Below are 12,683 nucleotides of genomic sequence, written 5' to 3' on the forward strand. Positions count from 1 at the left end.
AAGCTTCAAAGGGCTGCAGTTTTTAAACCATTAGTGATCCAGACATACTATTTAAGATTTGTGCATAGGTCTAGGCTACAAACACCTGTGATTTATTTCAGATTTTTTTGGAGAGGGTCACTTTCCAAATTGGCTGAAATTGGGTGATTTGACACGGAATGACCCTGTTATGATATTCAAGGTAGAAGAGACAAGGCCTTCTAATCTCTCCTCTCAGACCTGCAGGTGAAGGAAGATGTTTCAAGGACACAAAATCAGACTAATCTGACCTGCAGCACCTCCTGCAGCTTGGGCCCTGACCTTCAGTATTTCTGGTACAAGAACGGACATATTCTACAAGACAAAACCACAGCCTCCGTACTACTGAATTCATTCAGACCTTCTGAAGTTGGCAGTTACTACTGTGCTGTAAGAGGTTATGAGGCTCAACACTCTCCTGCACTGTGTGAGTAGACTACACTTGAAACTCTAATCCTTTAGGGGAACCGTAAGCGATTCTGGATGACGTTACAATGGTTGATATTGGATCCAAAATGGCGTTTTAACAAAATTGCATTTCATAATACATGTGCATCGCTTCAAAAGTCAAAAAGTCATTTTATTTATGTAGCACATTTTAAACATTAGAGAACGACCTGAAGTGCTTTACTATTAAACAAATGATTTACAACAAAACAAAATAGGCAAGAAAAAAGAGGAAATAATGTGTACAAGTGAATTAATCATTAAATAATTGAATTGATATTCAATGCTCAGAAATTATGAGGGAAAACGATTAAAAGGAATGATAATCAAATAAAAACATTTACTATACACTGTTCATCTTTAGGTGTTCCAAAAAAACAGTGTTGGGGTGTGACCTACTCATCAACCAGCATGTGCATTATTGAATTCATCAGTGGACATTCCCTGCACTTACAAATATCCCCAAGATCACAGAATAAAGACAGTATTCTGGTTCAACAAACAAAAATCCCACTTAAAACCTGAAGATATAAGCCTGGACAAAGACTACAAGAATCATGTGCAGTATCTTGGAAACAAAGGGAACAATTGTACTCTGACACTGAAAGACATCAGAGAGAGACACTCTGGAGAATATGCCTTCAGCTTTACAACACAACAGGGAGAAGGCTACTCAGGATTACCTGGAGTCACCATCATAGTAACAAGTAACTCCTTTATCCTTCTGTTTTATCTATGAGCACATCCTGTTTTGGGCTTCAGTTTATATATAACCTCTTTAACCCCTCTATATACTCTAGCTCTGCAGGTTCTGATCTCTCCTACTTCAGTTGAAGAGAGAGACAGAGTCACACTTACCTGCAAAGCTACCTGTACTCTGACAAACCCCACCTTCATCTGGTACAAGAATGGGGAGCCTGTGAACCATAAATACTCAACCAGAGACAACAAGCTGCATCTAAACCCTGTCAGCAAGGAGGATGCAGGCCATTACTCCTGTGCTGTAAAAGGACATGAGAGTCTCTCTTCAACTGATGTGTTTCTGAACGTCAAATGTAAGTATTAAACAGAGTTGACCTTTTAGACTTGTGTATCGTGTCAGTGTCATAATGAAAATGATTTTGTTTGTTTGAAAGATTTTTGGTGGCCGTGATTGGCTGAGCCAGGACAGGATTTGCAAGCATGTGAAATGGAGAACATTGTGTTTAACTGATAACTGTTTATGTTTTAACAGACTCACCGAGGAATGTCTATGTGTCTGTCAGTCCTGATGGAATAGAGGCAGACAGTCCAGTTACTCTGACCTGCAGCAGTGATGCCAACCCACCAGTGCACACCTACACCTGGTATATGAATAGAGGAGATGAGTCTCTTATGAGGGGCACAGGGGAGAGTATCAGCTTCAATGTAACCTACGATACCAGTGGACTTTACTACTGTGAGGCACAGAATGAAGTGGGCTCAACAAACTCAGTTGCGGTCAGAGTTACCTTAGAAGGTGAGTATTGCTTTTCTGTTATTCATTCTAAATAATTAAATTAATACCTTAAATCATTTCTGTACACATTATTGCCATGCATGTGTTAATAACAATTAACTGGAGGATCTAGGCCTAAAGAAAACATGGCACAGAGAATTCTGTGAAATCCTCTCAGAGAGAGAAAATGTTATGAAATCCATTAATATGAAAACAAAACATCCAGATTTAGACCAAATATTATGTCCACAAATACAATTTGCAGTGTTTGTAGTCTTTATAGAAACAATGATTTGCATATTGCATTTTGTTCACTCTGTTATGAATCCTATGAAGTGAATGGCAAGGCTGAACAGTTTTGTTTACAATTACCATTTCTTCCTGCTTTTTATTTTGTATTCTTTTTCTTCAGATGAACACGTTGTTGCCATGATGGTGCAAGCTGGAATCATACTTTTTGTTATTCTTACAATCACACTGGTGCTCGCAATTTTGTGGTTGAGGTAGCTCAAATCTGCACTTTGGAATTTATTGTCAATACAGTGCAAGTGCACATCCAATTATCATTGGAAAAGTACAAGAATGCAGCTATAGTGACAATACAGTAATATTGCATTTTAAACCTAAACCAAACTGTAAGTAATCTGTCTATTCATGTCTTTTCAAAATAGCAAAAAGAAGAAAAAAGATTTGTCCTCAAGTCCATGTACCATAGAGGTGAGTAGCCTGATGTTCAGACAGAGGTGCTACTGTCTAGTATGTATCTATAAGTTAATTTACTGTCTTCTGACTCCTCAGGCTGACGCCAGTGATGTCTATGCCAACGTCGTGCTAACAACCATGGCCTCTGACCCAGGGCAGAGAGGAGACTCTCATGGGAATGAAGATGATGTCCATTACACCAGCATCCAATTCCAACCGCTCACTTAAAAACAAAAGTCTCGCTCCAGCAATGATGAAAGACTTCAGCAGCTCAAACAAGATGAGGATGTGGTCTATGCCTCTGTTCAACCAAGCCAATCAAATACTCCCACCCTGTGAGATTAATCTGCAACTACAAGACATTTGCCCCATGTCCTCACAACATTTACCTTTTCTTTTATAAACCTCTCACATCTTTGCAGTAATTAACACCCACATGTATTCTTGAATCACACAATGTAACACAAGCATGATGCACATTCCCTGCTGGACTGACGGTGATTTTCCAGTTACAGCTCTGTCAACAAAACAGAGTCAGCATTAATGTTGATGGCAAAGCCAGTCTGTGAATTAATTAATTACCAAACACACTAAAGCACCGCATTATGCATTATTTTGCTATTTTGTAAGTGACAAGTATGTAGAGATGCTTTGCTAGTGTAACAATTGCACTGTTCTAAAATGACAACCATTTTAAATGGATAATGTTTTTTATTGCCTATTTACTGTTATTGACACTTTCTGTGTTAATTATTCTGAATGCTCTGATGGCCTCTTAATCTATTTTTGATATTATTTGACAGTTTTAATTACTTTTCTACAGTTGTATTGTATTTCTCTCTGTTTAGTCTCTCTTAGTTTAAGGTTACAGTATGTTCATAAGATGGTACGTCATTTAACAACTTGAAACAAAATAAAATTGTGTGCTACAAAATGCTTTACCAAGTTTACTGGTGCTGAAGGAGATCCACTGATGATGATCTGGAGAGGCCTTATGAAACCATATCAATGCAGTCATATTGCAAAGATACTTTTCAGTGTGTTTTCTGTTGGTGTCGTGTCTTCTGCACCACTAGTCAGCCTCACCACATGGGTCAAAAGTCCACCTTCCCCTTGGGCCTCTTTAGGACGACTAGAGAGCACCGGCGTCTGTCCTTACAGAGACACATGAGGAACTGGAGGTGTGACATGAACTTCACAGTTTAGCACCAACTACCATCTTCATTTTTAACATCTATAAAAAGTCACAGCAAAAAAAAAAACAGAAGTGTTTCATCAGCATCCTCTTTTCACATTCACACGTTCTGTTCAGTCAAAGTTGATAAACAGAACAAGAATAGAGAGACAGAAGAGTGACAGAAGAGATGGACAGCTGTCTATCAGAAGGTAGGTTCAGATCTATTCATGTACAGTATATGTTCATAATTATGATTACACGTAATAGATTAGATTGATTCTGATTTTTCACTCATTTTGTCATGAGTTTCAATATTGTCATGTTGGTTTCTGCACAGATACAAAGCTGTGTACAGTATTTTTGCAAAGACCTTCCTACTCTGCCCTCTACAGTACATACACATCACACACACACACACAGGAGCACACACACATTCACACAAACACACACACACACACACACACACACACACACACACACACACACACACACACACACACACACACACTGGTTACGTAGAGAGAAAGGAAAAAACAACTGTTACTGTACTGTAGGTTAAGGATATTTCATGTGGTTTATAGCATTTTCTGACACAATGTGTCTTCTCTTACAAGATCATCTCCTATGGCTACAGTGGCGATTCTAGATTGTAACAAGGGTGGCCCTAGTGGGGTACTGGTTAATTCAAGGATGGCATCTAGATAAACAGAAACAGGCTCAAGTTGTTAAATTAGCACACTTGCATGAGTAAAACCATGCACCAGGCACCATACTCATAAATTGAAGGACAAAGAAGGACAAAGACCATACTCTCACATCAAATGTCTCTGTAATTGTATAAAATGTCAAATACAGTTTTCAGCTAATTTTCAGCTCTGAACAAAACCTGTTCAGGAATTAGGCCATTTGAGCAAAAGGGGAAGTGTGAAATGTTTTTTTTGCCAGTGGTTCTTAACTGGTCTGGTTTTGGAACCCATAATTTCACATAAAGTTGAGACCAACTATATATAATGTTGTGACCAACTATATATACACACTATATATTTAGCGTTTAGGGCAACGAATATGGTGAGGTAGCCTACATTAGACACGCAAAGTGCCTGAATATGGGCAGGGACAGGGCAGAGTGAACATGGGTATTCCAGAGTGTGGCAGAAAATTGACAGAAAAAGCCCTGTCCCCAAAAGTCTGCAACCTGGTGCGGGCGGTGGATGGCCAGCAGGTCCTTGTCAGAGGACCGCAGGGAGCGTGACTGAGTGTAGGGGTGGAGGAGATCAGTGAGGTGTTGTGGTGAGAGTCCATGGAGAGATTGGTAGGTGAGCAGGAGGATCTTGTAGGCGATGCGTGACTTGACTGGCAACCAATGAAGCTGTTGGAGAACAGCAGCTGTTCTCTGTTAACTGCAAGCATGTTTGCTAGATTGCTTATATTTCTGAACCCTGATATTTCAAACTAGTGTGCTGCAAGTGCATCAAGAAAGGTCTCGCCTTTGACTGTTAATGGCGAATAGACTAGGATTTTGGGGTGGCACCTGGGGTGGCCAATTGAATCTCAAGGGTGGCCTGTGCCACCCGGAGCCACCCCTCTGGCTACGCCCTGATGGCTATCACTAGCATGTCAACATTTTCCTCTTTAAAGAAGTAATTTTTGTCTCTTTCATTTGTATAATTGTGTTCTGTTGTATTGGTGACATCAGAGCAAATGTGTCCTTTATGCTTTGAGGAGTATATTGTTACTAAATTCCAGTAGGCCTATATAGTGCTTTCACACTGAGTGTTTACAGTATAACAATGAACACTATGATTAGTTCTGACAGAGAACATGTCTGTGAATAATGTAATAATAGTGTATTGTGTGTTTTAAGAAATGTGTTTTAAAAGCATGCACCTGTTGACTGCAGCTCTTCTCCTGAGGTTACCAGGTAAAGTGGACATATTCTAATACTCTCATGATATGCTTGGGTGATATGGCCTCTGTAGCTGTATTATTTTTGAAAGCTAACAAGCTAACAGTGTTATTTTACCATGTCTACTTGGCAGATTTGGCAAACAATCCAATTTGCAACTGATATCTGATTGGTGCCAAAAAACAAAGCTGTTTACAGTTAAATTTCTTGTATTAACTCTTAAATCATTGTGACTGTGTTTCAGGTCTTCTGTGTGGACACAGTTTGAGCTACTCCTCTACACGAGTCTGTGGTCTTAAAGGGGCATCAGTGGTCCTGCCCTGCACATATGAGTATCCAACGGGTTCTTTTTATAAGGGAGGAGAGTGGTATGAAGAGAAGAGAGGGAGAATCAGAGGACACAGCAACTCTAGATATCCTGACTGCAGCCTGGAAATAGACAACCTTACTGATGATCACTCTGGCATTTACCAGTTTCGGTTTTACACAGCCGTACACGGCAGTTGGGTAACTGGCAGGTCTGCTGTTACACTCTCAGTCACAGGTACAGATTACCAAATACTGCACATTTATTTTGTCATCTGATAAGGGAGTGATATCCAAAGTTGAGTCAATAATGATTTCTAACCCCTCAGAGCTGGAGGTGAAGGAGGATGCTGTTGAAGGAAATCAGAATCAGACTAAAGTGACCTGCAGCACCTCCTGCAGTTTGGGCTCTCAGTATGTCTGGTACAAGAATGGAGAGACTCTACAAAACAAAACCACTGATTCCATACTACTGGACTCAACCAGACCTTCAGAGGAGGGAAGTTACTCCTGTGCAGTGAGAGGTCATGAAGGTCACCGCTCCCCTGCAGTGTGTGAGTACAGATACAACTGCAGTCCTTTAGAAAATGTAAGAATAGAAATATTTACAAGTACTCTGAAAAGGATCAGCGTAGTGTATAAATACACCTCTATAGAACATGCATGTTCAAAAGATTCTTGGATCTGAAGAACAAATAGGAATCAATAGAACAATTGCTTTACTTGTTTTACTACTAGCAGTTTTTCATATATCGTACTTGCCATTTAAAATACCAGTCGTAATGTACATGTTTACACTGATAAATATGGTGTTTAATACTCATATTTCAAACTGACTGCAGGTGCTCCAGCTGAACAGTGTTGGGGTGTGACCTACTCATCTAACAGCATCTGTGTATTGGAGGGTTCATCTGAGGATATTTTCTGCATTTACAAACATCCCAGAGATCAAAACGTCACCACAACATTCTGGTTTAACAATCAAAAAACAAGCCATCCACCTATACGCTTGGATAAAGACTATCAAAACCAAACAGAGTATCTTGCAATTGAAAGGAATAGTTGCACTCTGAGACTGAAAGACATCACAGAGAGACACTCTGGAGAGTGCGCCTTCAGATTTATAACAGGGCACGGACAGGGTTTCTCTGGATTACCTGGAGTCACCATCTCTGTTACAGGTAAGCCCTATTTGAAAAGATTAGCTTTTTAAAAACACTGTTTCTCCCTAAACATAATACACGTCTCTACATTCTCCAGCTCTGCAGGTGTCCATAACTCCTGAAGCAGTGATAGAAGAACAGAGAGTGACCCTCACCTGTAATACAACCTGTATTCTGACCAACCCCACCTTCATCTGGTACAAGAATGGGCATCTTAACAATCACACGACCAGAGACAACAAGCTACATCTAAACCCAGTCAGCAGTGAGGATACAGGCAATTACTCCTGTGCTGTTAGAGGACATGAGAGTCTCTCCTCAACAGTCTTCCTCAATGTGAGATGTAAGTTGCTACTGTGGATTATAAATGTGTTCAGAGCACTGTGTGCAAATACATATTTTTGATATTACAAATGTGTACAATCATTCACAACTGAAATGTAATCATTTGTCATAATACATCAGCTATTTACGTGTTTTAACAGACTCACCAAGGAAAACCTCATTGTCAATCAGTCATGGTAAAACAGAAGAGGGCAGTTCAGTGACTCTGACCTGCAGCAGTGATGCCAACCCACCAGTGCACAACTACACCTGGTATATGAAGAGTGGAGCTGAATCTGTTGTTAGGGGCACAGGGGAGAGCATCAGCTTCAATGTGACCTCTGATACCAGTGGACTCTACCACTGTGAGGCACAGAATGAACTTGGCTCTCAGAACTCTGCTGATGCTGCAGTTCCTTCTAAAGGTCAGCGAAGTTTAATGGAAATGCAAATAGTTACACATTTTACAATAACACCTTTGGCAGTTTCTGTTCAGACAGAGTTAACTATTTTCCATGTAATTATTGTTTATTATATATATAAAAAACTTCTTCCATCGTCCCTCTCTAAAGGCCCAGAAGCTGTTATTATGATACTGATGGCTAGTATCACCATATTCATCATTCTTGCTCTGATACTTGGAATTGTGCGCTTGAGGTGATTCTGTGAAATGTTCTTCCTCTTTTTCATGCAAAAATAAATATGTTATGTATTTTCAGAACTGCATATGTTTTCTATAGATATGACTTCAGGAAAAAAACCAGAAAAGTATTAATGAAATAATTCAAGAAGTTTATCATCTCTAAACTTCAGACCATTAACTTATTAATTTAGATAGAAAGGATTTTTTTCTCTAGTGAATGCATTATGCTTTCTTGAGGTGAGTACCATCAGCTTCAAATGCATATTGTCTTCTCAACAAAACAGGAAAAATAATGCTAAAATCACAGCAGATGGAAGAATCACAGATGCTAACATGCAGGTGAGGAGCTTTGCTCTCAAAGTTGTTTAGTCTGTTGTGCATATAAAGCTTAAATGAAAGATCTGACAGCATCCAAACCTTAAATACCCGCTGATGTGTCCTACATGTTACCATTGAGTCTTACTGCACCTTCACTTCTGCATCACTCATAATAACATGATGTTTTCTCTTTCCTGACCAGAGTGACTCAGGTCTCCTGTACAGCACCGTTACAGCAAGAGCCACGACCTCTGACCCCACACAGAGAGAGACAACGCATGATCAAGACGACGTTCAGTATGGCAGCGTTCAGATCAATTGCTCCAAAAGACAGGAAGTGCCTCTATATGCCACTGTCCAGAAGCCTCAAACCTTTGACGTTGCCTTTGCTTCAGTCCAGTTCCACAGAGGGAGTGCTGCCACCAGGTGGGCATTTTCACAGCGGCATTCATAGCCATTCCTAACACCAACCTGTATCCAGCATTAGCAATTCCTAACACCAACCTGTATCCAACATTCACAGCCATTCCTAACACCAACCTGTATCCAGCATTAGCAATTCCTAACACCAACCTGTATCCAACATTCACAGTCATTACCAACATCAACCTGTATCCAGCATTTACAGTCATTCCCAACACCAACCTGTATCCAACATTCACAGCCATTCCCAACACCAATCTGTATCCAGCATTTACATGTACACTGTACAGTCATTCCCAACAACAACAATTTACTTTCATTCCTAACACCAACCAGCATTCACAGTCATTCCTAACACCTGTATCCAGCATTCACAGCCATTCCTAACACCAACCTGTATCCAGCATTCACAGCCATTCCCAACACCAACCTGTATCCAGCATTCACAGTCATTCCCAACACCAACCTGTATCCAGCATTCTCAGCCATTCCCAACACCAACCTGTATCAAGCCATTCCCAACACCAGCCGTGGTGTACTGGTTAGGGCTTTGGGCTTGTAACCGGAGGGTTGCCAGTTCGATCCCCGACCAGTCCCCCACGGCTGAAGTGCCCTTGAGCAAGGCACCTAACCCCTTACTGCTCCCTGAGTGCCGCTGGTTGGGCAGGCAGCTCACTGCTCTGGGTTAGTGTGTGATTCACCTCACTGTGTGTGTGTGCTGTGTATGTTCACTAATTCGGTTAAATTGGGTTAAATGCAGAAAGGAAAGAATTTCCCTCACAATCAAAAAAGTATATTCTATTCAACCTGTATCCAGCCATTCCCAACACCAACCTGTATCCAGCATTCTCAGCCATTCCTAACACCAACCTGTATCCAGCATGAACACATTCACTCATACTGTGCACCAGCTGCTCAGTATTGACCAAGTGTTAATGGTCATGTTGACATTAGTAAATGGTCTCTTAACACTGTGTAATATACTGTGTTGTATGCTATTGTGTGTTTCCAGGGCTGAGGATGACGATGTGACCTACAGTACAGTCCACAAACCCTGACTGGCCAGGGAAACAGCAGACCAGAAATACCCTCAGGTTTTCACAGCTGTCCACTGGAAAATGGAGGACAGATTCAGTTCATGTGAAAATATATTTTCCAGCATTACTTTTAATTAGCCTAGAAATGTAGACGCCTGGGTAATCTAGCAACTCAGTTCATGTCTGTTTCCAGTATTACTTCCTTAAAATGTGAAATGGTGGATATTTCCTAAATATCTTATGAAATCTGACTGGCCATGTGATGTCGTAGGTTTTTAGACCATAATCGGCCTGTTAAATATTTAGCACTGTGACACAGACCTCAGTTCTGGTGATGTAGTTTACCAGCTTCCAGCCAGGGAGGCAGGAGAGGTCAGGACTTGTGAGGAGATGTGATCAGGACTCTGATATTTGCTAATATTTTCTGATATTTTTCTGTTTAGACGTTGGTTGTTGGTCTTGGTCTTTGTTAATCTAAATGTTGTAAGGATGGAACATCAGGTTGATAATTTACCTCCACCAAGGAGGTATATGTTTTCATCGGGGACCGGCGTTTGTCTGTCTGTCTGTCTGTTTGTTTGTCTGTTTGTTAGCAAGATAACAACGTAATGGATGGATTTCGACGAGATTTTCAGGGAAGATCAGACATTACCTAAGGAAGAAAAGATTAAATGTTGGGACTGATCCGTAATTCTGTCGGGATTCTAGAGGCATATATGTATTTAGCTTAGTGGTGTAATGGCATGGTATGGCCACGTGGTGGCGATCTGAATAGTTTCGATTCAAATGTATGACAACCTAGGAAGAACAATGCAGGCGGAGGTAGCTGCGCTATCGGAGTGCTTTTCTAGTTGTATTTGTTGTGATGTCTATGTCTTAATACAAAGAATGTTGTTTGCAACTTATATGAACTCTTATTCTATATTGAATTGAAGGGTTAAAAGTGTATTAAAATAGTTTTTTTTTTAATCCACTCTTAATTGTGTTCTGGTTTAATAGGTAATATAGTAGATTGAGAGACATACAGTGAGATTCAAGATTTTGACATCACAAAATCACTGTAACAGAAACCATTGTAGTTGGAGAAATATAAATCTGAAGTAAAAAAAATATACTTTTTTAAAAGTTATTTTTAATTTGATCTGTTGGGCCAATAAAAGATGAAACACCATCAAGCCTGTCATAAACACTGTTTGATGTGTCTGACTGCAGCGCCATCTACTGGAGATGAAAGAAGCATCACGTCTATTCACATTATATGCTGAGGGTTTTCTTTGGGGCACAAAACAAATTAAATTGAATTATTTTTCGCATTTTCTCCTTCATGTTCAGTGGAAGATCAGGCTAATTGACCAAAAGGTGAATTGATAGTATTTCTAACTCATCCTCACCTGGGGTGCCACTGCCAATACATTCGGAGGCCGTTGTAACTAAATAAGACAGTAACATTTATTTATATACTATATAGCAGACAGTGTACAACTTTACTGTAAGTTAGTACATGGGCAAATAAGATCACACCAAGAGCCCACACTTCTTCTCAACACATTCTACAAAATGTGGTTGCAGTCATTGCTGTATATTTAAAACTGGAACAGAAGTCACTGAAGCAGTTCCACACTTCTTAGCAGCATAGATGATATCATGTTGGTCATATACTGTACATGGTCTAAAAGGAAATAGCCAATCAGAGATAAGAAGGGGAGAGGAGAGCAAGAGAGCACAGCACAGAAAATATATTCAGAGTTGAAAAAAACACGTGCCTTTCTTTAGAGTACAGAGTTGTGTTTTAAGCAAAACAAAAAACATTCTACTTGAATGTGGCACATGACATCACATGCATGACACACGATCAGGAGGTGTATGGTGTCTTTTTTTAAACGTGAATAGGCACAAATACATGAAAAGCTATTTTGTTACAAACTACAAACACTGGCTCACAAAATGCATCTAAATAAATCTGACATGGAAAATCTATTCCATTAAAATACTATGGTAATAAGTAATATGAATCTGAAAATACCAACATTTAAAAGAAACTAAAAGGCATATTATTAAAAACGTATCCCCAAGAGACCAGAACTACTATTTTCTGATTGGCTGGCAGAGGGCGAGTAATTATGTATATTGGGGTTCATGAAGTAGATCCGGTCAAATAAATCAATCAGCATTCCATATCAATATAAACTAACGATGACTGAACAGATAACAAGCAGGCTTTGCAAAAGTGGAATCAACTGTAACAAAACAAACTACTGGTGGTCTCATTTTGGTCTCAATTTACTCTGAGACCAAAACTTGATCGAGGGAAACGTGCTGATGAAAGTAGTCGTTGAACTGTCAATACTACAAAGTGACACAGCAAAAGGCTGGAGCAGCTGATGTCTTGGCAACCAATCAGGGGTGACATCAATCCACTTTACAAACCTTACAAACCACAAAGTGAGGTTAGTAAAAAACTGAGTTATGAAGAATAAAAAGCTGATGGACAGACCGAACATTTTTCTGACCACAAACACTTATTGTGGCCTCTTTTTAGACTAAAGTGCATTTCCCTTTTTGTGCAAGAAATGTGCGATATCTGCAAAAAGTCACAGAAAAAAAACCCAGAAGCGTTTAATCGGCATCCTGTTTTCACATTCACACGTTCTGTTTAGTCAAAGACCTTCCTACTCTGAACTCTCTCTCTCTCTCTCTCTGTCACACACACACACACACACACACACACACACACACACACAC

At 39.9% G+C, this 12,683-nt stretch overlaps 1 protein-coding gene across 1 annotated transcript; it reads left to right on the forward strand.

The window, feature by feature from the left end:
- The first annotated feature begins 4,953 nt into the window (after positions 1–4,953).
- LOC134079059 (B-cell receptor CD22-like) lies at positions 4,954–8,201 on the forward strand. Its single transcript, XM_062535230.1, has 5 exons — positions 4,954–5,069; positions 5,972–6,012; positions 7,294–7,539; positions 7,682–7,945; positions 8,093–8,201. Exons 1-5 carry the CDS (start codon positions 4,954–4,956, stop codon positions 8,179–8,181), a joined length of 756 nt encoding a protein of 251 aa, XP_062391214.1. The 3' UTR covers positions 8,182–8,201.
- The last annotated feature ends 4,482 nt before the right edge of the window (positions 8,202–12,683 follow it).

The sequence above is a fragment of the Sardina pilchardus genome, chromosome 1, assembly GCF_963854185.1.
Source record: "Sardina pilchardus chromosome 1, fSarPil1.1, whole genome shotgun sequence".
Taxonomy (NCBI): domain Eukaryota; kingdom Metazoa; phylum Chordata; class Actinopteri; order Clupeiformes; family Clupeidae; genus Sardina; species Sardina pilchardus.

Bases quoted from the DNA above. Each gene is read 5' to 3' on its own strand.
- LOC134079059 (XM_062535230.1), top strand. From the start codon at position 4,954: ATGGGTATTCCAGAGTGTGGCAGAAAATTGACAGAAAAAGCCCTGTCC. The intron at 5,070-5,971 runs GTGACTGAGTGT...ACTGTGTTTCAG, and splicing joins GTCAGAGGACCGCAGGGAGC to GTCTTCTGTGTGGACACAGT. The intron at 7,540-7,681 runs GTAAGTTGCTAC...GTGTTTTAACAG, and splicing joins AGTCTTCCTCAATGTGAGAT to ACTCACCAAGGAAAACCTCA.